The sequence below is a fragment of the Chrysochloris asiatica genome, unplaced genomic scaffold, assembly GCF_000296735.1.
Source record: "Chrysochloris asiatica unplaced genomic scaffold, ChrAsi1.0 scaffold00036, whole genome shotgun sequence".
Lineage (NCBI taxonomy): Eukaryota > Metazoa > Chordata > Mammalia > Afrosoricida > Chrysochloridae > Chrysochloris > Chrysochloris asiatica.
The window spans coordinates 2,498,711-2,522,809 of NW_006408554.1; the positions used below are offsets into that span (position 1 = coordinate 2,498,711).

At 37.1% G+C, this 24,099-nt stretch overlaps 1 protein-coding gene across 4 annotated transcripts in view; it reads left to right on the plus strand.

The window, feature by feature from the left end:
* STAU2 (staufen double-stranded RNA binding protein 2) overlaps window positions 1-24,099 on the plus strand; it is a 473,318-nt gene that overhangs the window by 269,686 nt on the left and 179,533 nt on the right. For 2 of the 4 annotated variants that reach the window (XM_006860012.1, XM_006860009.1), the window contains one exon: window positions 20,605-20,912. In XM_006860012.1, the coding sequence (XP_006860074.1) occupies window positions 20,605-20,912 (308 nt within the window). Of the gene's footprint in view, window positions 1-20,604; window positions 21,108-24,099 lie in introns of those variants that run through there. The other 2 variants (XM_006860010.1, XM_006860011.1) reach the window with 2 other exon arrangements.

A 24,099-nucleotide genomic window follows, 5' to 3' on the forward strand; every position in this document is an offset into this window, starting at 1 on the left:
TGCCTCCAGGTAGATGTGATCAGGATTTGGGCTTCCCTTTTCACTTTTCTTACTGAGAAGTTTCAAGATACCACTGTTGGTCGTTTTGACATAACTTAGGATTTAATTTTTGGCCTATTTCCTTTTTATCTGCTTGTCCCGCTCCACAATCCCTGTTCTAGTTGAAACAGTTCAGGGCCGGCTGTGGCCATTTGGTTTTAATTGGAAATTGTCTCTTTAAATTTCGAGGAGATCTGTGCGCATGCGTAGTAGATCCCTCCGAGGGTGGGGCTAGGGCGCCCACTAGTTCAGGCACCCCTATAGTCACCCGAATGGAGGTGCGCAGACAGCAAGGGACCAATGAACAGATACCAAAAGAGAAGAATGTCCACACCTTTATCTCAGTGGTTCTGTCAGGTGTCTGTGGCTGCTCCGATCCTTCCCCCACGTGGTCTCACCCAAGATGGCGGCTCCTGGAGCAGCTGAGCATCCCGGACTAGAAAGCAACAGACTTCTTGCTTCTGCCACAAATTCCCCCAGCTGTGAGCCTTCCAATCTTCTAAGTATTCCTTTATATGTGGTTCAGAGTTCTGGGACCATCCCCTGATCCTGCTTGGTCGGGTATTCTGTGTTGTTGGCGGAGCTCTCTGCTATACGTCCACCCGATCCCCCATCTTGTTTGTTCCTTGTAGCAGTATATTTTTAAATAATTGGTAGGTTACTTGTGCCCAGATGGCCCAGTTCCTTAATGCTTGGCTGTATTTGAACAAAGTCAGACCTCATAAACAGAGGACTGTTTATCTGGAACATTTGGGAACAACAGAACATACATGCTCTCCTTACATTGTTGCTCAGACTGCAGATGGAAATGCTGTTCCTCCCCTGAGCTAAGGAAGTGTTACAAGAAAAATAACCCTTTCAGTTTCCCACTGGTGGCTGTGTTGGATCTGCCCAACTGGTGAGAAGCTAGCCCTTTCTGCTGCTTTGACAGGGATGCTCTTTTCTCTCCCACTGAGTCTAGAAAGGTGAGAGATAGTGTTAACTTGCTTTACTTATACCCATCGAGTCTGTGTTTCAAAGCCCATTTGTTTAAAGGAAAAATAATCTGAAGGGAGAAAATAAGTCTTTAATTAGCAAACAGTATTTTTCTGAATATTCTCAGGAAAGATTTAATAAATTTAAATTTTCCTGATTTTGAAAACTTGCTTTACTCATGTTTTTTACACAAAACAGATTACAGATAATGACTTTTTAAAAAGAAACTATATAAGCAATTTAAGGTACATTTACAAATTTTAGGAAGAGGATATTTTAAAGCTTAAGAGCAAACAATGAAACTGTAAGAGGTAAGTATTGTTGTTGTTGTGAAGTGCCGTCGAGTCGGTTCCGACCCATAGCGACCCTGTACAGGGTTTCCGAGGGTGTAAATCTTTACGGGAGTAGAAAGCCTCATCTTTCTCCCGCGGAGCGGCTGGTAGTTTCGAACAAGAGATAAGTATAGATAGATAAAAACTAAATTCAAGTAACAGCATGAGAAAATTAAAAAGGCAGATGACAAGTGAAAAGCATAAATTGTATCCTACAATGCAACAAGTTAATTAAACACAGAGAACACTTATGGGTCAATAAGAAAAAGGTGACTACACCAATAGCAGAAAGACCAAAGCACTTAAGGAAACCTTTAAAAAGAACAGACAATAAATAATGAAAATGTGCTCAGCAATTTAAAAAGAGTAGAATCAAAGTGAGTATCTAATTTTTGATCCATCAGAATTGTCAGGGACCTAACACTGACATTCTCTTTTTGGAAACTGTTTCAGAGGCAGGCTTTCACGCATTGGGTAGGATTGTGAATTAGCACTATCCTTTTGAAGGGAGGTAGCAATAAATAGGCAAAGCTTAAAGCTCGGGTCCATTTCTTTCTAAAATTTAATTAAAAGGTAGGAAAATTAAAAAATATAGGAGCTCATGTGGTGAGGTCGTTAGAGATCCATGAGACCAGGTGAAACAGATACAGATGCTAATCCTGCAACACTTAGCTTCAAATGAAAGGATAGAGAATTAAATCATATACCATCTAAAAGAACCTGAATAAAAACAGCAGACTAGGAGAGATACAGAGCAGTGCTTTGCTAGCCAGCGTGGCACACTGTAGCTAGTTTGACTCACTGCAAGCAGCATTCCTGGTGAGGAATATAGGAAGGCAACTTCACAGACTTCCCAGTAAAACAGAGACACCATGTAGATAAATCCAGAGTGAAACAAGGTGAGGAAAACACAAGCTAGGTCTAAGGAAGGGAAGTGCAGGAAAACAGGTGAGAACTTCAGAGTCTCAGGTGACCACGAAGCAGTGGGGAGACACTAACTAGGGATAGAATCACTCACAACAGTGGTCCCTGTCCATTTGGGTTTGTGTGCCCATGTCGTAGGGAAGGCCTCTGAGGTGGCAGTGGAGATAGTGGACTCAAGATGGTCCTTCCCCCTTTCATTGAGTTGGAGCAGGAACCAGATAACTGGCTGCAAACATCCAATACACTGATGCCAGTGAGCAGCAACTGGAGGAGTGCAGTCTCCCTCCATACTTCCACACTATCCTGGTGACTAAAGGTATGGCTTTCTGTGGCCAGTAACACTCCCTGTTGCCCCTTTCCACCTAGTGCTCCAACTCGCCTGCCTTTTGCCCTATGGAAACCTCTCCCCCTCTGTTACCAGGGTAGCTCTCCGATTTCCTCCTAGGATTGAGCAATGCATGCTTGTTGCCTCTGCAGTTGGTGAGAAATGATTCCTTGAGCCCTGTGTGTGCACTTACAACCTTTGTGCTTGGCAATGCATGCTCTTGTGGATTAGATGCCTTACATCCACTGCCTTTACGGTCATCTACGTGCACTGTCCACTGCCACACTGACTTTCTTTTTTTAAGCTCCTTTTTCCACAATAATCAAATAAATGCATTAGTACAGTGTCTCAGAGACAGTAGGCATTTTCCATTCACACAAGGAAGCAGGACAAAGTTGCTCACACAAGTCACCAAAATACAGTGCCAGAAAACCTTTCATAGCAATAAATAATAATGAAACTACCTGATAAGGAATTCAAGAGAATTATGGTCAGTTTGAACTTCAAGGTCAGTGGTTCAAGCCTACCAGCCACTCCTTAGAAGCCCTATACTATGAGTTGGAAACAACTTGATGGCATTTAATAAACAACAACATTTAATTTCCAACACCAGATTTAGAAAGAAATCAAGGAAAACACCAACAAAACTGTGGAAGAATTTGGGGAAACAATGTAAGAACAAATATACAAAACAGAAATTTAGAACATTGATATTAAGATTTCAGAAATAGATAATGTGTTGAACTGAATCAATGAATCAGTGAATCTGAAGACAAATTCCTTAATACTAATGTGTTTGAGTAAAAAGAATAAGGAGAGTGTAAGATTTATGTGGGACACTGGCAAGAGACTAACTTTTGTAAGATCAGTATTCTAATGCAGGAAGATATGGAAAAAAAAACAAAAACAAAAATAAACACAGAGAAAATTATTAAGATTTGTGGGTAGAAAACTTCTGATACCATGAAAAAGTAAGATGTACACTCTAGAGGCTCAGCAGACTTCAAATAAGTAGACCCAAAAAGAAAATCACCAATACATATCATAACCAAACTTTTAAAACTAAAGACAAAATAAAATTCTGAGAGCAGTGTGGGAAAATGTTAACTACAAAGGAGAACCAATAAGACTAAGCTCTGATTTCTCAGCAGAAACCATGCAGGCAAGAAAGCAAAGGGATGACAAGAAAGAAAAACTGTTGACAAGCAGAAATGACATATCCAGCAAGTTGTTCCTCAAATAAGGTGGTGAAGCTAGGTCATGTCTGAATAAACAGAAATTATATGATGGTGAAACAAAGTAATTTCTAAGTAAACATAAACTATATGTGGTGCCATTACTCACCTGTCAGTTTGCTGTAATGTGGTGGCTGTGGTGTGTTGCTGTGAAACAGGAAGCTATACCACCTGTATTGTCAATACCAACGAGGTCAACAACGGTGGACTGTCAGCAGAGTTTTGAAACTAATACAGACTAGGAAGAAGTAGCTTCAGACCATTTCTGAATGGTTAGCCATTGAAAACCTTTTGTATAGCCACAGAACATACTCAGATCTAGTGCTGGAAGATTACCTACTCAGATTAGAAGGCACTCAGAATATTACTGGGAAAGAGCTACCTCCTCAAAGTAGAGATGACCTTAATGACATGCATGGAGTAAACTTTTGGGACCTTTATTTGCTAATATGGAAAAGCTCAAAATGGGAAGAAACAACTGCAAATATCCATTGATCAATGGAATATGGAATGTATGAAGTATGAATCTAGGAAAATTGGAAGTCATCAAAAATGAAATGGAACATATAAGCAGAAATAAACTGGTACTGGATATTTTGAATCAGACAATCATGGTTTACTATACTGGAAAGGACAAATTGAAGAGAAATGGTATCATATTCATCATCATAAAGAGTACTTCTAAGTCTATCATGAAGTACAATGCTGTCTGTCTTAGGATAGTATCCATGAGCCTATAAGGAGCACCAATTAATACCACTATCATTCAAAGTTTTGCTCCAACCTCTAAAGCCAATGATGATGAAATTGAAGAATTGTACCAACTTCTTCACTCTTAAATTGACCAAACATACAATCAAGGTGCGTGGTTGTAATAATGTGAAAGTTGGAAACATAGAGAAAGGGTCATACAACATAAATGGCAACTGTATACATAGACTTCACCAGACGAAATACACAGGTATCAAGTTGACTACATCTTTGGGAAGAGAGTGTGGTGAAGTTGAGTATAATCAGCTGTGGAACAGACCACGAATTGCTGATATGGAAGAGTTCAGTTTGAAACGGAAGAAAATTAAAACAAGTCCATGAGAGCCAAACTATGACCTTGAATACGTCCCATCTAAATTTAGAGACCATCTCAAGAACAGATTTGATGCATTAGACACCAGTGACCAAAGATCAGAAGAATTGTGAAATAACATCAAGAAAATCATATATGAAGACAGCTTTAGATCATGATAAAGATACAAAGGGAAAAAATACCAAAATGGATGTTATCAGAGACACTGAAACTTTATCTTGAGCACAGAGAAGCTAAAGCAACTGGACAAAATGAAGAAGTGAAAGAGCTGAACAGAAAAATGTAAAGGGCACCTTGAGAGGACAAAGCATTATAATTTAATGTGCAAAGAACTGGAGTTGGGAAACCCAAAGGGAAGAACACGCTCAGCATTTCTCAAGCTAAAAGAACTGAAGAAAAAAATCCAAGACTGGAGCTGTAATATTGAGGATTCTTTGGGCAAAATGAATGATGCAGGAAGCATCAAAAGAAGGTGGAATGAATACACAAGAGTCACTGTACCAAAAAGAATTGGTTGATGTTCAACCACTTCAAGAGGTGTGCCATATTATCAAGAACAAAGATACTCAAGTTGCACTGAAGCAAAAAACAAGTCTCCAGAAATTGACAGAGTCTAAATTCAAATGTTTCAACAAACTGATTCAGTCGTGTAGGCACTTACTATCCAACCGATTGAAAGAGATCCATATTTGTACCCATTTTAAAAAAAGATAACCCAACAGAATGTAGAAATTGGAAAATATCACCAACAAATACAAATACATGCAAATTAAATTTTGCTGAAGAAGACTAAAAAATGGATGCAGCAGTACACAGGGAGTGGTCAGAAATTCAAGCTGAATTCAGAAGAGGATGTAGAACAAAGGATATCATTGCTGATTTCAGAGAGATCTTGGCTAAAAACAGAGAATACCAGAAAGATGTTTACTTGTGCTTTATTGACTATACAAAGACATTTCATCATAACAAATTATGAGTAACATTGTGAAGAATGCATATTCCAGAACACTTCTTTGTGCTCATGAGGAACCTGTACTTAGACTAAGAGGCAGTCAGACCTAGAACAGAACAAGAGAATACTGAATGGTTTAAATTCAGGATAGGTGTGCACCAGGATTGTATCCTTTCACCATATTTATTAAATTTGTATGCTAAGCAAGTTATCTGAGAGTATGGATTACATGAAGAGAACATGGCATCAAGACTAGGCAAAGAGTTATTAATAACTTGTGAATATGCAGATGACACAATGTTGCTTTCAGGAAGCAGAGAGAACTTTTAAAATACTTACTGATGAAGATCAAAGACCACAGCCTTCGGTATGGATTACACTTCAATGTAAAGAAAACAAAAATCCTCACAACTGGACCAATAAATGGAGAAAAGATTAAAGTTTGTCTAAGACTTCATTTTTCCTAGATTCACAATCACCATCCAAGGAAGCAGCAATCGAGAAATCAAATGATGCGCACTGCATTAGACAAATCTGCTGGAGAAGACCTTTTAAAGTGTAAAAAAGCAAAGATGTCAGTTTGTGAACTGAAGTATGCCTGACCCAAGTGATGGTCTTTTCACTTCCGTCATACGCATGTGAAAGTTGGACAGTGAATAAGGAAGATTGTAGAAGGACCTACGTATTTGAATTAAGATGTTGGAGAAGAATATTGAAAGTATCATAAACTGCCAGAAGAACAAGCAACTCTGTTGGAAGAGATACAGCCAGAATGCTCCTTCAAAGTGAGAATGTTAAGACTTCATCTCTTGCTCTTTAGACAGGTTTTCAGGGGGGATTAATTCTGAAGAAGAACATCATGTTTGTTAAAGTGGAGGGTCAATGAAAAAGAGGAACACCTTCCAAACAAGATGGATTGACACAGTGGCAATGACAATGGACTCAGAAATAACAGCAATTGTGAGGATGGCACAGGACTGGGTAGTGTTTCATTCTGTTGTGCTAACAGAAAGAAGTGGCAAACGGCATATGATTGTGAAACTACATCATTTAAAGAAAAATAGAGATTATAGAAATAAGTAAAACTAACGAACCTTACATGAAATGCTAAAGGGAGTCCTTTGGACAGAGAACCAACAGTGTCAGATAACAACCTGAGATTAAGACACATGACAGCATCGCCCTGAAACCAACCTAGATAAAGAATTGTCAAAATAAAATAAAGCAACAAGGCCGAAAATAAGGACTTAGAGATGTCAATTTGTAAATTATGATGACTGCAGAGCAAAAAGAGGGAATAAATGGTGTAGTTTCAGAACTTAAAAATGAAGAGAAAGTGGGCCTAAGAATATCAACATAAATAGACAATAACAAACTATGGATAACAATTCAATTCTCATGCTGTGTTCTGATTCATATAGTACAATTTGTAGGATTATTTGCTCAGCATACAGATTTTAAAATTGAGTAAAAGGATATAACCCTGGCACATATCTTTCCTGATTTGAATCCACTCAGTATCCCCATGTTCTATTCTAATGACTACCTCTTGGTCTCTGTACAGGTTCCTCATGAGCACAATTGAGTGTTATGGAATTCCCATATTTCTCATTGTTGTCCTTAGTTTGTTTTGATCCACACAGTTGGATCCCTTAACATAGTCAATAAAACACAAGTAAACATCTTTCTGATAATATCTGCTTTTAGCCAAGATCCATCTGGTGTAAGTAATGATATCCATGGTTCCATGTCCTCTTCTGAATCCATCTTGCCTTCTTATAGCTTCTTGTTGATGTCCTGTTTCAACTGTTCTTAAATTATCTTTATCAAAATTTTACTTGCATGTAATATTAATAATATTGTTTGATAATTTCCATGTTCTGTTGGATTACCTTTCTTTGGAATGGGCACAAAAGTAGATCTCTTCTAGTTGGTTGGCTACCAAGAGTAGTGAGTGCTTCCAGTGCTACATCAGTTTTTTTAAATGTTTCTATTGATATTTTATCAATTTTTAAAGCCTTGTTTTTCACCAATGCCTTCAGTGCATTGAAAATGGGCAAATAGGAGGCCTCATACTTCCTGATTTCAAAACTTGTTACACAGCTATGGTAGTCAAATCATTCTGGTACAGCAATAGACACATTAGCCAATGGGACAGAATTGAGAACTTGGAAATAAAGCCACACAACCTATGGGCAGCTGATCTGTGACAAAGGGACAGACTTATTATAGTCTCGGTAACAAATGGTGCTAACAAAACTGTACATCTATTTGTGCTATAGTGAATCAGGAACTGTACTTCACACCATATACAAAAAACTAACTCAAGATGGATCAAAAACATAAATATAAAATCTAAAACTACAAAGAGCATCAAAGAGTATGTTATGTGAATTGACCATGGTGTACCCTAAGACTATGGTCCTGAGTCCCCAGGGCCACTGACTCATCTCCTTAAAGTGTTTGGTTATTTCTATGAAGTTTTCATATATTAGTCCCCTTTATGCTCCACTACATTCATGGATATATTTGCAGCAAAGGTAAATGCCCATGCACAAATATCCTCTGTCAAACCTATATATATATATATCAGTGGCTATCTTAACCATTTTTCTTCCTATAACCTCTTCAGCACGTCTATCCATGCATCTGCTCATGGTAGTGGTGGTGATGGTGTGCTGTGGAGTCGGTTTTGACTTATAGTGACCCTGTACAGGGTTTCCGAGGTTGTAAATCTTTACAGGAGCAGAAAGCCTGATCTTTCTCTCATAGAACGACTGGTAGTTTCAAACTGCTGACCCTGACATTAGCAGCCTGACTTGTAACCACAATGCTATGAGATCACTGTTACTGCAGGATTGTGTATATAACAGTATTTACCTCTGTTGCCTTTAACTCTTGTATGCCTCCCAGTGTCTTCCCTGCCTCTATCATTTTTGCCAGTCTCCCTCTTACTGCACGTTGCCTTCCCCTTCACCAAGTAACCTGTCCTAATTTCACCCCAAGTTTAAAACAATTTTGTTCTAACTTGAAATCCATTTAACTCCTCTTCACTTAGAAGTTCTGTAGCTACATTATTCCCTCCTTTTACTTTGTAATTGTCTTTGTTACACATTTGTACCTTTGGTTTCCTATTTTCTATCTTGTAGGTTTGTTTTGTTTTGAATACTTCTTCATATGGGTTGACTTTCGGGTAGTGTGGTGATGTATATTAAGCTCAAGTTATTGTCTACTGTTAATTGGTTTTCTGCCCAGAGAATAATTCCTTTAGTATTTCTTGTGAGATTGGTCTGGTTTTTACAACTTTCTTTAATTTCTGTTTACCTGGAAATGCCCTAATTTCACTGTCATATTTGAGGGACAATTTTTCTAGGTATGTGATTTTTGGTTGACATTTTTTTTCTTTCAGAGTTCTTTATATGTCATCCATTGCCTTTTTGCTTGCATGGTTTCTGCTTAGAAATCAGAACTTAGTCTTACTGGCTCTCCTTTGTAGATAACTTTTCATTTTTCATGAACTGCTCTCAGAACTATTTCTTTGTCTTTGGTTTTGGAAAATTTGAATATATGTATTGCTGATTTTCTTTTGAGGTACATCATGTTTGTTTGTTTGTTTTTTCCAGCTTCTTAAATGCTTATCTTCTTGTTTTTCATGATGCTAGGGAAGTTTTATTCCAACATGATTTTCTTTGTGCTTTTTTTTTTGTTGTTTCTTCCTCTTCTGGGATTCTGATCATATGTCAGTTATTGCTTTTGATGGTGTGCCACATAGTTCTTAGGCTTTGTTTAGATTGTTTTGTTCTTTTTTTCTGATTGTTAGTATGTTGTTGTTTTGACATGCCATCAAGTAAGTTCCAACCCATAGCGACCCTGTTTAGAATTTCTGAGAAGCAGCTGGTGAGCTTGAACCACCAACCTTGCAGTTCAAATGGCTTTGCAATCTGGCGCATTAACCTACATTGCCACTTCAAGTTCACTTATTCAGCCTTCTATTGATTCAGTTCTATTCCGATTCCTTTTCAGTGTATTGTGTCTTTTGAAATATTAGTATTAATCTTCTGGATTTCTGTTTGCTGTTTTTGTATGGTTTCTAATTTTTCATTAATTTTTTTCATAAGTTCTTGTAGTGTCTTCATGAAATTTACTGTGTTTTGCTTGATTTTGTCTGTAGCTTCCTTAATCTTTCTCTCAATCTGTTGAAGGTACCTAAATTTCTTTATTTTTAATTCCTTATCACTTAGTTCCAATGCCGTTTCTTCCTCAGAAAGGTTTTCTACTCTGCATTTTGGTCACTTGTTTGAGCCACTCTAGCTTATTTTTTTCAGGTGAACTGTAATTGTCTGTTTTCTCTGATTGTTTCCTCTGAGATATTATAGTTGTGTTATATATATATTTAATTGATATTTGTATGTGTTGGTGTGTTCTTAATCACTCAGCATTTTCTCTTGGTGGGTGTGTATGTCTGCACAGTTCTCTGTTTATTGTTCATGTAGCATAGTCAAAGGTGGTTTGAGCTGGTGTTGGCTGCTGTCCATCAAAGATCAGGTGGTATTGAGTGGGTAGTAACTCTTGCCTAGTAGGTGAAGCTAGAGGAGGTCTGAGGGTGGCTGAGCCAACTGGGTATGGTTGCTGTCCCTTCAGGTGGGGTAGGAAAATTTAAAAATACAAAAACATAGAAACAAACAACAAAAAATAAAGTAATAAAGGGTGGGGAAAAAGTTGGAAAACAGGTAAACAGCAGCAAGAAAAAAATAATTTTATAACTAAAAAGAAAAGAAAATCAAGGGGAAAGAAGAAACTCAATAAACAAAACGAGAGATGGGGGAAAGAAAAGAGAAGTAGAATAGTAAAGAAACAAAACTAATAGAAAAAATAAAGAAGAGGGAAGGTAAAAGAAAAGAAACAGAAGAAAAGAAAGAAAAAAGAAAATCAGTAGGAAGGGAAAGAAAAGAAAACAGATAAAGAAAAAAGCAAAGCAAAAAAGAGAAAAGTGGGGTAAGACCCAGAGAGCAGAAAATTGTTGGGGCGGAACACCTAATATGGATCAACAATCTCTGCCATCCAAGGAACTCATGGGGAGGCTGGGGCAGGTAAAGAGGGGTACAGACCTGGTCCTAGATGCAGTTTCTGCTGATCGAGATTTTGTCTGGGATCAGAATGCCTAATCCAGAAGTAATTCATTCTGGCTCAGAAGGTGGCGGAGGTTAGGGTCCTTGTTCCAGGAAGGCACTTTTGGGGGCCCAGAGAGTAACTGGTTATGGAAGGAGTTCTTGCTCAACCCAGGCTGGTCAGGTAGCTGGCACTGTACATTTTGCTGGTCTGATGAGATGGAGTTCAGGCACCTCCAGATCCAAGAGGGTAAGGCTCTGACCTCAGGCAGAGCAGAGGCTGTGTCAGGGGGTGAGTGTGTGGGGGCTAGCCACACCTCTTGTCACCAGGCAGATGTGGAAAACAAGGGGGAGGACTCACCTACGTCATCATTAACACTGGTGTGCATTTGTGTTCTTAGGCCTCTTGTCTTGTTCCAAATGCTGCTTGCAAAAGTTCAAGGTGACTGTACTGCATCTGCCTCCTCACTCACCACTTTCATTCAGCTTCTCCTAGTTGGTATTAAATCTAGTTATCTATCCCTTTCTCTGAAGGTTAGGTTCCAAGATTATATCATTTCTATCTGTTTCATTTGGTTTCTCTTATCTTTGTTGTAGATGGTTTGTGTAGTTTATTTGCCTAGTCTGCCATCTTGACAGAAGTCCTACATGTTTAGTTTTTATAGAAACTGTCAAACTTTTCCAGAGTGACTGTACCATTTTACATTCCCATCAGCAGTGGTATGTGAGCAATCCAGTTTCTCTGTATTCTCACCACCATTTAATGTTACCACTATTTACTTTAGCTATTCTGACAGGCACATAGTGATATCTCATTGTAGTTTTAACTTGCATTTCTCTAGGGTTAATGATATTGAATACCATTTATATGCTTATTTGATATTTGTATATACTCATTGGTAAACTGTCTTATTTTGCTCATTTTCTAATGTGATTATTTAATTTATTCTTACTGTTGTGGTTTTTTAGAGTTTTTTAAAAAATATATTCTTGGTATTAGTTCTATATTGGATATGTAGTTTGCCTATATTGTTGCCCGGTCTGTATCTTGTGTTTTCATCCTCTTAACACAAGAGAGTCTTTTCCAAAGAGAAAGCTTATAAGCTTTATAATATGGGTGAGGTCCAATTTTTCACTTTTCCTTTTTTATGGTTTTACTTTTAGTGTCAACCCTGAGAACTCTGCCTAGTCCTCAACGCCAATGATTTTACCTAAGCTTTTTTTTTTTTTTTTTTTTTTTTAAATAGAAGTTTTAGTTTAAAATTCTACATTTAAATTCACCATCCATTTTGAGTTAATTTTTATATCAGGTGTCAGATTTTGTGTGAAATGTAATTTTTTGTCTATTGTTGTCCAATTGCTCCAGAACCGTGTGTTGAAAAAGGGCATCTTCCTCCACTGAATTGCTCTTGTACTTTTTGTCAGACATCACTTGGGTATATTTATGATAGTTTATTTTTGGGTTCTCTGCCCTTTTTCATTATTCTATGTGTTTGTGTCTTCACCATGCCAAAGTTATTATTTTTATTGATTTTTGAAAAAATGTAAATGTATAGGTATCAAAACATTTGCCATTTCTATAATCTTCACAAAGGATCTCCAGTAGTGTAGTGGTTACAAGTTGGGCTGTTAACCTCATGGTCAGCAGTTTGAACTATCAGCAGTTCCGCAGAAAATGAGGCTTTCTCCTTCCATAAAGATATACAGCCTCAGAAACCCTGTACAGGGTCGCTGTAAGTTGGAACCCACTCCATGGCACACCACCACCACCATAATCTTCATATGTACAGTTTGTTGTTACTAAGTGCTTTGAAGTTGGTTCCGACCCATAGCAACCCTAGATAGGGTTCCTTAGGAATAGCAGCTCAGACTGACTTTGCAGTCCAGTGAATTAACCCACAGTGCCACACTAGGATGCTTGTAGTTTAGTGCCATTAATTATATCATCATGTTCATTATCTGTTTCCTATTTTTTCCATAACCCTTGGCAGAAGTTGTTTTCTTATCACACAGTTTTGATTACGGTTACTGTAGAATAAATCCTCAAAGTGGATTGAATGATGGCTCCCACTTTATTCTCCTTTTTTCAAAATTGTATAATCTATTTTATTTCTAGTTTAAATAAATCCTCAAAGTGGATTGAATGATGGCTCCCACTTTATTCTCCTTTTTTCAAAATTGTATAATCTATTTTATTTCTTCTACCTTTACTTAGAAATTTCAGAAAAATCTTGTCTCTCTTTACAAAAAATCTTGTTGGAATTTTTTTATATGAATTACCTTAAATCTGCATACCAAATTGGGGAGGAATTTGCATTGATTTTTATTGCTTGCCTAATATTTTTCTGTATGTGTGGATGGATGTTTTTGTATTTTTACATGTCTCACCATTTTATCTGAGAACTGGACATGTTGTTTTTGTTGGGTGCCACTGAGTGACCCTATGCACCACAGAATGAAACACAGCCTGGTCCTGTGCCATCCTCACAATTGTCATTTTTTAGTCCATTATTGCAGCCCTGTGCCAATCCATCTTGTTGTGGGATTTCCTGTTTTTGCTGACACTCTACTTTGCCAAGCATGATATTTTCCAGGGACTGGTCCCTCATAACAGGTTCAAAAGTATGTGAGACAAAGTCTCACCTTCCTCACTTTCAAGGAGCATTCAGGATGCACTTATTGTAAGACAGACTTGTTTATTCTTCTGGCAGACCATGGTGCTTTGAGCATTCTTTGCCAACACCATAATTCAAATTCATTGATTCTTCTATGGTCTTCTGTATGCATTGTCATGCTTTACGTGCATATGAAACAACTGAAAATACCATGTCTTGAGTCACGTGCATCTTAGTCCTCAAAATGTCATCGTTGTTCTTTAGCATTTTAAAGAGATCTTTTGCAACAGATTTGCTTAATGCAATATGTTGTTTGATTTCTTGATTCTACTTCCTTCCATAAGTGTTGACTGTGGAGCCAAGTAAAATCAAACTTTGACAAATTCTCAAGATTTTCTCCATTTATCATGATGTGTTGGGAGCATGGTGGTGCCATACAATAAGCACAAGGTCCATGGTTCAAGCCCACCAGCTGTTCCCCTGGAGAAAGATGAGGCTTTCTGTTCCCTCCAAGATTTAAAGCCTTAGAAACTGTATACAGACTTGCTGTGAATCAGAATCTACTTGACGACACTTAACAGCAGCAACATCATGATGTTATTTATTGGTCCAGTTTGGAGGCTGTTGATTCCTTACTTGTTCTGGGCTTTTTTTTTGTTTTTAATTTTTTGCTGTCTTATTGTATAGTGACTTGACAGGACTATTTTTGTGAAATCTGCTTCTTGAGCTTTGTGTTTTGTGTTTCACACACATTGTCAGGAGGGACCAGTCCCTGGAGAAGGACATGATGCTTGGTCAAGTGGAGGGTCAGTGAAAAAAAGGAAGACCTCCAAGGAGATGGATGAGCACAGTGGCAACAGCATTGGGCTGAAACATAATAATTGTGAGGATGGCACAGGACCTAGACAGTGTTTCTTTCTGTTGTGTCAAAATTGACTAGACAGCATCTAACAGCAACATTTCTGGAGCCGTTCGACATCTCTGATGTTATTCTTGGAGAGTACAACCTCGGGCATGTGAACAGCCACATTCATTTAGCAGGCTGTCTTTAACACTCTCTCTCCCTGATCTTTCTATCACACTCAGTTATTGGGCTGCAGTAATTACTAGATGATTGCCCAGTTGTCAGCAATGCCTTGGGACATAAACTACATCACAGTCTAATATAGTTAGACTTGGAGCCCTTTGTCAGGATAATTTTTTTTTTAATGTTTTATTGTGAATTGTGTGATAGTTTACATGGGAGGACATTAGCTTTACATTCATCCTATTGTGTATCGTTTCATTGCCATGATTACAATCCCTCCATGCATCATCAACCAACCAAAGGGTATACCCTGCAAGCCTGCCCCCGGTCATCAGCACACAGACTCTCTCCCTCTCTGGGTCTAGAGTCCTCAGCCGCTCCATCTCTCCAATCATCGTCTTTGCCTCCATCTCTGGCGTCACTGTTTCTTTGGGTAGGGTCCTGCTATCCGTTCTTCTCCCTTGATGGGTCCCAGGGACCTCCGCTCCTAGACTGCAAAGTCAATCACTCCTCTCCTTTTGCTTCAAAACATCTACTTTTATATTTCCAACCCTCACAATCAGTCCTGATAACAATTATTCACTATTGTATCACAAGAGACCTATCCGCATTTCCTTTCACCAGCCCCACCCAGACAGATTGGATACTACTCAGTGGAGATTCTACCTTCCTCTGTGCCCTCTTGAAAGCTTGTAAGCCAGTCACTTCTTGCCTTGTAGCATCCACACTTTGGGTAGCCAATGTCCAAGTTGCCCATCCCTGTCTACTCTGTGTATGGAGGGGGTGGAAATGATCCTTGCTGTAAAGATTTATTCCCTCTTTTGAGATACTGCATGCATAGGTATAGGTCTATTTCATTAAATTGTATCAGATTACTCTTTTTTTTCCTCTTCTTTCTTCTTCTAGTTGAGCTCTGATCATCCAGTCATTGAAGCCAGGTTGAGTGGGTATTATCTGCAAGTGTGGGTGTTCTTATGCATATGCCCTCTCTTCTTATCAGCTGGATGCTTAACTCTCTACTCTAGTACTCTGTGGCTATGTCACTGACTCTGGGCCCAGGAGTCCTCAGGTCTTGCCACACTGCTGGCCAACCAGGTCTCTACCCGGGTTCACAGGAGTCTGTCTGTCAGGATAATTTTTGAGGCCAGTCTATGAGATTTATTCTGATCGTGCAAGTTTTCACTTTCTCTCCCCTGCTTTTCTAGGGCAAACTTGCTAGTTTATTGTGTACCTTCTCACTTTCATGAAGCGACCAAGCTCCTGTTAATTTCTTACTACTAAAGTCTCCCATTGTCTTTTGAAAGCACTTTTCGACTTGAATTTACCAACACTCTCTTTGGCAGAGCTTTGGAAGTTCTCTTGTACTGCTTCTACCCTGGGGCAACATTTCTGGAGCCATTACTCTGCAGTTGCTGTTCATACTTTTTCATATTTCCAGTTTTGGACCAACAGTTCTTGTTTTCAATAAAAAATTCTTTATAATTAGGAATTTTAAAAGAATGTATTTGTTTTTAGGGAAATAACATCATGTTTTTGTTATGAAAAACTGTGTGATAGAAGTGGACCTAAGTATTATTGGATATTTTAATATTTATAAGCAAAATATTTAGTCCAACATAGTTATTGCAAGAATTCAAATTGATTTGTGGAAACATACGGTAAGATTCACACATTCCCCCCCCCCCCAAGCTCTGGTATCAAAGGTAACAACAAGCTTCCTGTTTAAAGAAATTAGCTATGCATTCTTTAATGTACTTCCAGAAACTTGAGTGAGGTAAATGCATTGGTTTAAGCCCATGAATAAAATATTAAACCAACAGGAAGAAAGATGCATCCATAAAGACACATGTAAAATGGTTACATGGAGGGAAAAAATTTTATTCTCAGATAAAAGTAAATGAAAATGGGGAAGTAAAAGAAGAAAACAAAAAGTGAATGGAGATAATAGTGAATTATCACAGAGTGGCAAGGATTGTTGAGCATAACTAAAGCCTGTTTGCGAGATGTGTAGGAAACTGTTTCAGATAGACACATTGCTAATAAACTATATAATGGTGTAGATTTTCAGGAGACTTAGTTGGCCATAACTCTGTATACCTTACTAAACTATACCTTGATTGTATTTTTAGATCTTTACCCTATTAAAAAACACTTCCATTCACATCAGGAAAAACTTAACTTCACTCTGTTACTGATCATCCAGTAGGTGGCCGCATAAATCCACATATGTCTTTATACTCTTTCAGTGACTATAGTTATGTTAGTATATCTTTGTAGAAAGGAAACTTCTTTAGTTGTAAAGAAAAGCCAACTCAGGCTTGACAGAGAATAAGAGATTCTAAACTCTGAGTGAGTTCTTACTGTGATGTAATTCCACTCTTGAGTGTTGAGGGTGTTGAGTGCTTTATAATACTAGTATTGGCAAACCCATTACTGCTGTATAATAGCAATATTGAAGTTGTGTTGTTAGTTTGTTTCATAAATTGAGTATAGAAATTCAAGTCATAACATTTAAGTTATTATATTTAAACTAGAAATACATATAATATTTATGGGAGCATGGTGGCTCTGTAAGATAAAAACTGGACTTTGAACCACAGCCTGCCATATTTACAATCTTGGAAACCCTATACAGGGTCCCTATGAGTCAGAAATAACTCTATGACACTTAACAATAGTATTTAGTCTGCTAGTAAAAAAAAAAAAAAAAAAATTGGTAATAAATCTTCACATATCAAATTGGCAAGTGTTTCTCACAGTTTTATTGAGTAATAATTGAAGTATAATAAAATGCACATAATGGTACAATTTGATGAGCTTTGGCATGTTTATAGACCTGTGAACTGAACATCCCAATACCATTTGTAACTATCATTCCTTCCGCCTTCATCCCTAGGCAATTACTGACCTGCTTTCTGTCACTGTTGCTGTAGATAGTTACACAGATCTACAAATTATAATGTCCAGTCTTGAAATAGGGAAAAAAATTACACCGTTTCATATATTTCTGTGGGAGTGAAACCAGTGCACCTTGTTGGAGGGTGGTGTTAGTAAGTGTCAAAATACCTAGAATGCATAGCCTTTGAGCTAGCAATTCTGCTTCTCATTGAAGGAAATAGTGTTTCATGTGAACAAGAACTTAGTTATTAGAATGCTCCTGTGGTTTATAATTGCAATGAATTAAAAAGAAATTAGATGTATGACAATATGAAATATTTAAAGAAGCAATGATGTTATGCATTTTAAAACTTGTAGTTAAAGTATATATTGTTTTCTAAACGACAAGGTCATATGTTTTTCCTGTGATTTAATTTTTTTTTTTTTTCAAATTATAGTAACAGCAACAAAAAAACACACAGGAGTGAGAAAAATTAAAAGCCTACATTTAAAAGCACAATGCTAAAAGTAATTTCTTCTGGTTGGTGAGATTATCAGTATTTTTTTCCAATCTTTTAAATTAAGAAGTTATTGAAATTCTTTTCTGACCATAAAACTAACTCATCTTAATGTAGTGAGTTTGAAAATTACACAAAGCCATAAAGAAAATCCAAAAATTATCATAAGCTATTTAAACCTATTTAAATTACAAAAATAAGAAATAAAAATTAAGGAATTATGTGAGATCAAATTAACAATGGCAACTGGAAAGTTTGGATGAGAAGTTTGAAGGGTAATGAGTTTACAAGAATTTTAATAGAATTCAGAAAAAAGATACCAAGAATGTAGTACCATTTTAAGAATGTAATCAGTGGCATTAGTTGCACATGTATAAATTGTTGAATGGTATATCTTTGGTTATATACCTTCACTGATTTAAAAAAACTCTTTAGTGCTTGAATGCCACCAGGATAAAGTCCCCTTGGAACCTGGCCCATCCCCTCCTCTAGCTTTGCCTTTTGCATTTAGTTCCCTTTTTACTTCCCTCTAGCAATAGACTGAGCTTGACTTTAGGGGCAGGACAATATTGATTAACATAGTGTCTGAAACATAGGAGTAAGAGTTCAAATGTGTGTGTGTACTTGTGTGACTTAGTAACACGGTGTGATGGGGATCAAGCAGCCTTAAGTATTAGAAGAACTGCAAATGCAGTGTCTGACTGGAGCATGATTTTGTAAAGGAAATCATAATTGAGGATAGAGAGGTTCGTGGTTTCCACATCATTAAGGGGTTTGTAGGTCATGTGAAGGACCCTTCATTGTGTAGTGGATTATGAACTGGGCTGCTAACCTTAAGGTTAGTAGTTAGAATCTACCATCTGCTTTATGGGACAAAAATAAGGCTTTCTGCTCCTGTAAAGATTTATAGCCTCGGAAACCCTATACAGGATCGCTATGAGTCGGAGCCGACTCAAGGGCACTTAACAACAAAAACAGTTCATGTTAAGGAATTTGGATTCTTGGCGTGAAAGTGCTGGGGAACCAATGAATGACTTTAAATAACAAACTTGTGTAGCCTCTAGCATTTCTCAAAGTATTCGATGCTATTAATACTCTGTAAAAAATGCTTGGATATAAAATAAATTTAGTAAACCCGAGGTTAAGCCAAGGTGAATAAGTGTTTGTTATGCTAATGGTGAGGTGCTATAAGATATCAGTAGTTCAAACCCACCGGCTGCTCCTCAGAAACCCTGTGCAGGGTTCCTATGAGTCGGAACCAACTCAGTGGCACTCAACAACAAGAAGCAATGTGTGATATGATATAATTTGTCTTTTTCACTCAGATTTATTTATCATGGTATCCTATTCTAAAATACTTTAAAAATATATTGTAATAAAAATATATGTATAACAATTTTTTTGTTGTTGTTGTCATTAATTATATTCACCATGTTGTGCAGCCATCAATACTTTCTGTTTCCAAAACAATCATGAAACCCTTTTATCTGGAAAATGTGTTATAGAACACAGTTTGGGACATAGATACTCGGGAGACTGTTTCAGGAACCCAGGTGAGAAACTCTGAGGGCTTGAATCAGGCCAGTGCCGGAGGAGGGAGTGAGTGCTGAAGTATCTCTCAGAGCACATTCTCCAAAAGTATGATTTTCAGTCATTTCAAAGGACATAATTATGATATGAGAATTGTTAATACAGGATCAAAAACCATTAGAGGAGACAGTGTGAAGTGTGGTGTGAAATATCTCTGAGACAGATTACCATCAAAGGGAATTGCCTCTTCCATCTTTTTTAAAAGTCCACCAACTGATGGCACAGCCTTGGCTCATTTCTCTTGATATTAGAATCTGTTCTTGGTCTGGCTTGAACAAATACATTTGATGATAAAGGAACAAATTCTAAATACGTTTGATGGGACATGGTAACTACTTAGTTGTGGGTAAATCAAAGATGGTTGCCAGTGTTCTAGGTTAGGCGACTGAACAGATAGATGATGATCCCGTAATGAGTTGCACACAGTAGGAGATGGTGCTGGTTTTGGAAAGAGGATGCTGTCACTTTTTGACATGTACATGAGGTAGTGATAGCTGTCCTTGTGGAGAGGCGAGGACCAGTAGGCCATTGGATATATGGGTTTACACTGCAGAAGACACTTGGATTGACTCAGCTTTCATTTTACCTATTGTGCCCTAGTTACTGCAGTTGAGAGTTTCATATCTCCTTATGAGGACATAAAATATGACGTTTCAAAGCAAACACACTGCATATTCTCTACTCTCTCCCCCCATTGTACTTCTACAGATCAATTTCTTTTCTGTCTCCATAGCTTCTGAGCCACACATACACGCACAGTGCACTGAAATCTCTTTGTGTATTATTTAAACTTCAGATTTTAGGAACATTGAAAACATGCATGAGTCTTCTCTAAATAGAGGTTGCAATTGCCTCTGTAGGTGTGGGGAACACATCTAATTGGCACTGTTTTGCATTGCTTTGTTACTACACCAAGTGAAATCATTGAGTTAATGATGCTGTAGCTTGTTTCTGTTTTCATTATTTTAAGTATGCTAACCATGTTTTCTCATTTTATTTATAGCTCCAAAAGGGATTCTTCATTTGTCTCCTGATGTTTATCAAGAGATGGAAGCCAGCCGCCACAAAGTAATCTCTGGCACTAGTCTAGGCTATTTGTCACCCAAAGATATGAACCAACCTTCAAGTTCTTTCTTCAGTATATCTCCCACATCGAATAGTTCCGCTTCAATTGCAAGGGAACTCCTTATGAATGGAACATCTCCTACAGCTGAAGCCATAGGTTTAAAAGGAAGTTCTCCTACTCCCCCTTGTTCTCCAGTACAACCTTCAAAACAGCTGGGATATTTAGCAAGGATTCAAGGCTTTCAGGTATGAATCAAGCAAACAAACAAACAACAAAAAAAAAACCCAACAAAGCAGAACAGCCTATTAGCCCCAAATCTTTATCTCTGTCCATCAGAAGGCTCATTCTTGCCTTCTGTTTTGGCCTACATTGTAAGTTATTAGGAACACAGAGATACAGAAAGAGGGAGCCATGCACATGCCACACCACGTTTTCTCTTATTTCCAGTCTGTCTAATAATTCTTTGCTGTCTAGCTCTGACTCTCTACTATTTTCCTTCTTTCTTTCTCCCTGTCACTTTCTCAAAAACATGCTTCATTCTCTGTTCTGAGCTGGTTGATTTTCATTCAGGTACATCCCTGTCTTCCACAAACAAAGATCCTGCCTTCAGATATTTGGTATTAGTATTTAGCACTCAATTCTTCCTTGTTTTACATCAAGGTTGAGATTTTCTAGTGAAGAGTCTACTTCCCTAGCTGTTTTGAATTTGGCATTCCATTGTCAGTAAAGATTCAGGTTCAGTACGAAGGTACACTATCTTGGAGGTCTGTTACCTAAGGAGTTACCTGAACATGGCATAAGAACAGTAATGGAAAGCTTTCTAGTTGTTTGTGGCACAAAAACATGGACTTGTTTCACTGGATCATGTTTTGGACCATCTAAGGTATCACCAGCCTCAGATGGTGACTGTTTTATTGTGTAGTCTAAAACTACCATTTAACTTGTGTATAAATTTGGGAATATATATATATATTCTTTGTTCCCTTTTCAGAAAAAGAAAAACAATCCTTTATGAACAGATCAGACCTTTTCAAAGCATTGTTAACTCTAGGAAGGGGCAATAACCTGTGTCCATCCTTCTTAGTTGCCTTGAAAATCCTGTACTGAGCTGTGATTGCGCTAACCTGACAGGATGAGCAGCTCCGTGCTGGAGTGTAGAGAACACTGCCCCCTCATTTCACTGTTTTCATCCTCTTTTCCATCTCAGTCGTATTCCTTAAGACCAAAAACTGTAATTTCCTTGAGAAATGCTATAAAAGATCTGTATTGTGTTGAATGATCATGTATTTATCAAAATGTTACAAGTTTAGATTACAAAATGAAAAGGAAGATCATGTGTTCTGGTGGGGGTGGGTGTTTTGCATGTTTTTTCTGTTCCCTTTACAAAAATATTCTAGTTCTTTCTACTCTATTGCCAGGTAGTCATTAGTGTTCTTGATTGGACTATTAATATGAAATTAAAGATGCTGTTAACAAGTATTGGCTCTGTGACATGAAATTTTTAACACTTAATATAAAGTTACAATTTGAGAATTTGTTTTTGTTGTTTACCTTAAGAATTATAATAAATCATTGTTTTAAAAAGATTACTGATTCATACAGTTGAAGTACTGGGGGAAAATCTAGGTAATATTTAGTGCTATCTCTAGTCTGCATAAGATGAACTAGAAATAAACTGATGAAAATAAATTAACTGCTTATTTATACATCTAGTCATTTAGAAATGTCTGAAAGTAACACTGCATTTTTATAGAAACAAAGCACAAATTGCATTCATTCTCCAAATTAATTCTTGCTTGGAGTTGTTATTATGGTAGATGTAATTTTGCTTCCAGAAAAGCTACTTATGTTGCTTTATTTATTATTTCTTGGTGATGACAACAGTCATAATTTTGTAATATCTTAGCTTCAGTCAAAATGTAGAGTCAGCTTCCCCCACTATCTGACTGACTGCATAGACCTTTTTTTTAAAGCTTACGCTGAGATAATATACTCTTATTTATGAACATATTAAACCTTTCCATATTTGTGTCCTGTGATTTTACATGCTGATGGATATAAACAGGTGATTTAAAAACATTACTGTGCTTCTTTGGTCAAATGAGCTTAGTACTGATGTGAACTATTGTATTGCTTATGGAGCGTAATCTGCCGCTGAGCACTGAGGAGAATCTGTAGGAAATGGCTGGTGTTATGTCTGACACAGAGCTCAGTGTCAGCACAGTGACACAGTAGAAGGTCCTGTGTAGCTCAGAGTGTCAAAGCCTGTTTCTTTATCGGTCACTTTCTCAGGTACATTTACCTGATAGAACGTATAGACTGTTGCCATTGCTTAAATGTTTTAATTGGACTGCAGTTTAGAAATTACAGGACTAGTTTGTTATGGATTACATGATATATTCTGTTATTTTTATTTCTGGAATTTAAAAACAATAAATTCTTTTTCTGTGTTTCTAGGTTAGTACTTTTTTGTTTTGTTATTGTACTCTGAATAGCTACTATTGCTTATTGAATGTTGTGTAAATCTTTCATTGGACTTCCATGGCAATTGAAATTTGATTAAAGTCTACCAGAGCCATTGTATGTGACAGCTATATTGTATTACAAAGTAAAAACATGAGTGCATTGAAAACTAAGTTGTTTTAACTTAAGAAAATTTTTATCATCCAATATTTTCATTGAAATTTATAAATTACTAAAAGCCTATTTTTTTCACCAGGGTATAGGTATTAAGCTCTCATCCTTTTGTTTAAATCTATAAAATAATTAAAATTGTTATTAATAAAGCTACCTTCACAGAGCAGGATATGGCTGAACGCTTGCATATTCTCAGTAACTCTTTGATTCTTGCTTGGACTCACCTAAATGATTTATCATATTTTAGAAGCATGACTATCTTAAATGAGCATTAGATTCTTTGAAGTTTTATTAAGTGTATTTTAATGATCTTTTCTGAACACTTGAACATGCTTATTGATTGTCTTACTATTTCTTAGGAGAAGAAATTTTATGTCTAAAGGTCTGTGAACCTCAGACCCACACAGCCAGTGTATTTCTATACTATATGCATTGCAGAAAAACTCATTTGAAATTTTAGCTGTACCATAGAGTGTCACTTAACTTGATATTCTTTAATTATAATATCAAAATATTTCAAAATTATTCTGCGTTTGGGGGAAACTATTATTATCAAAAAGTCAGCCTTGAAATGCTATGCATTTCAAGCAGAAGTAGACTTCGTTTTGTTATGTTGTAATTGATTAAGTTTCTACATCTTTAGTATGCATTTCCATTCTAATTATATTAGAAATCATTTTGTGTAATTAAATATAAGCAATTCCTTTGTTTAAATGGGTCACATAAAAATGATTACATTGGAATTGGAAATTTATAATTTTCGTATTCTTTCTAGATAGATTTAATTTTAATGTG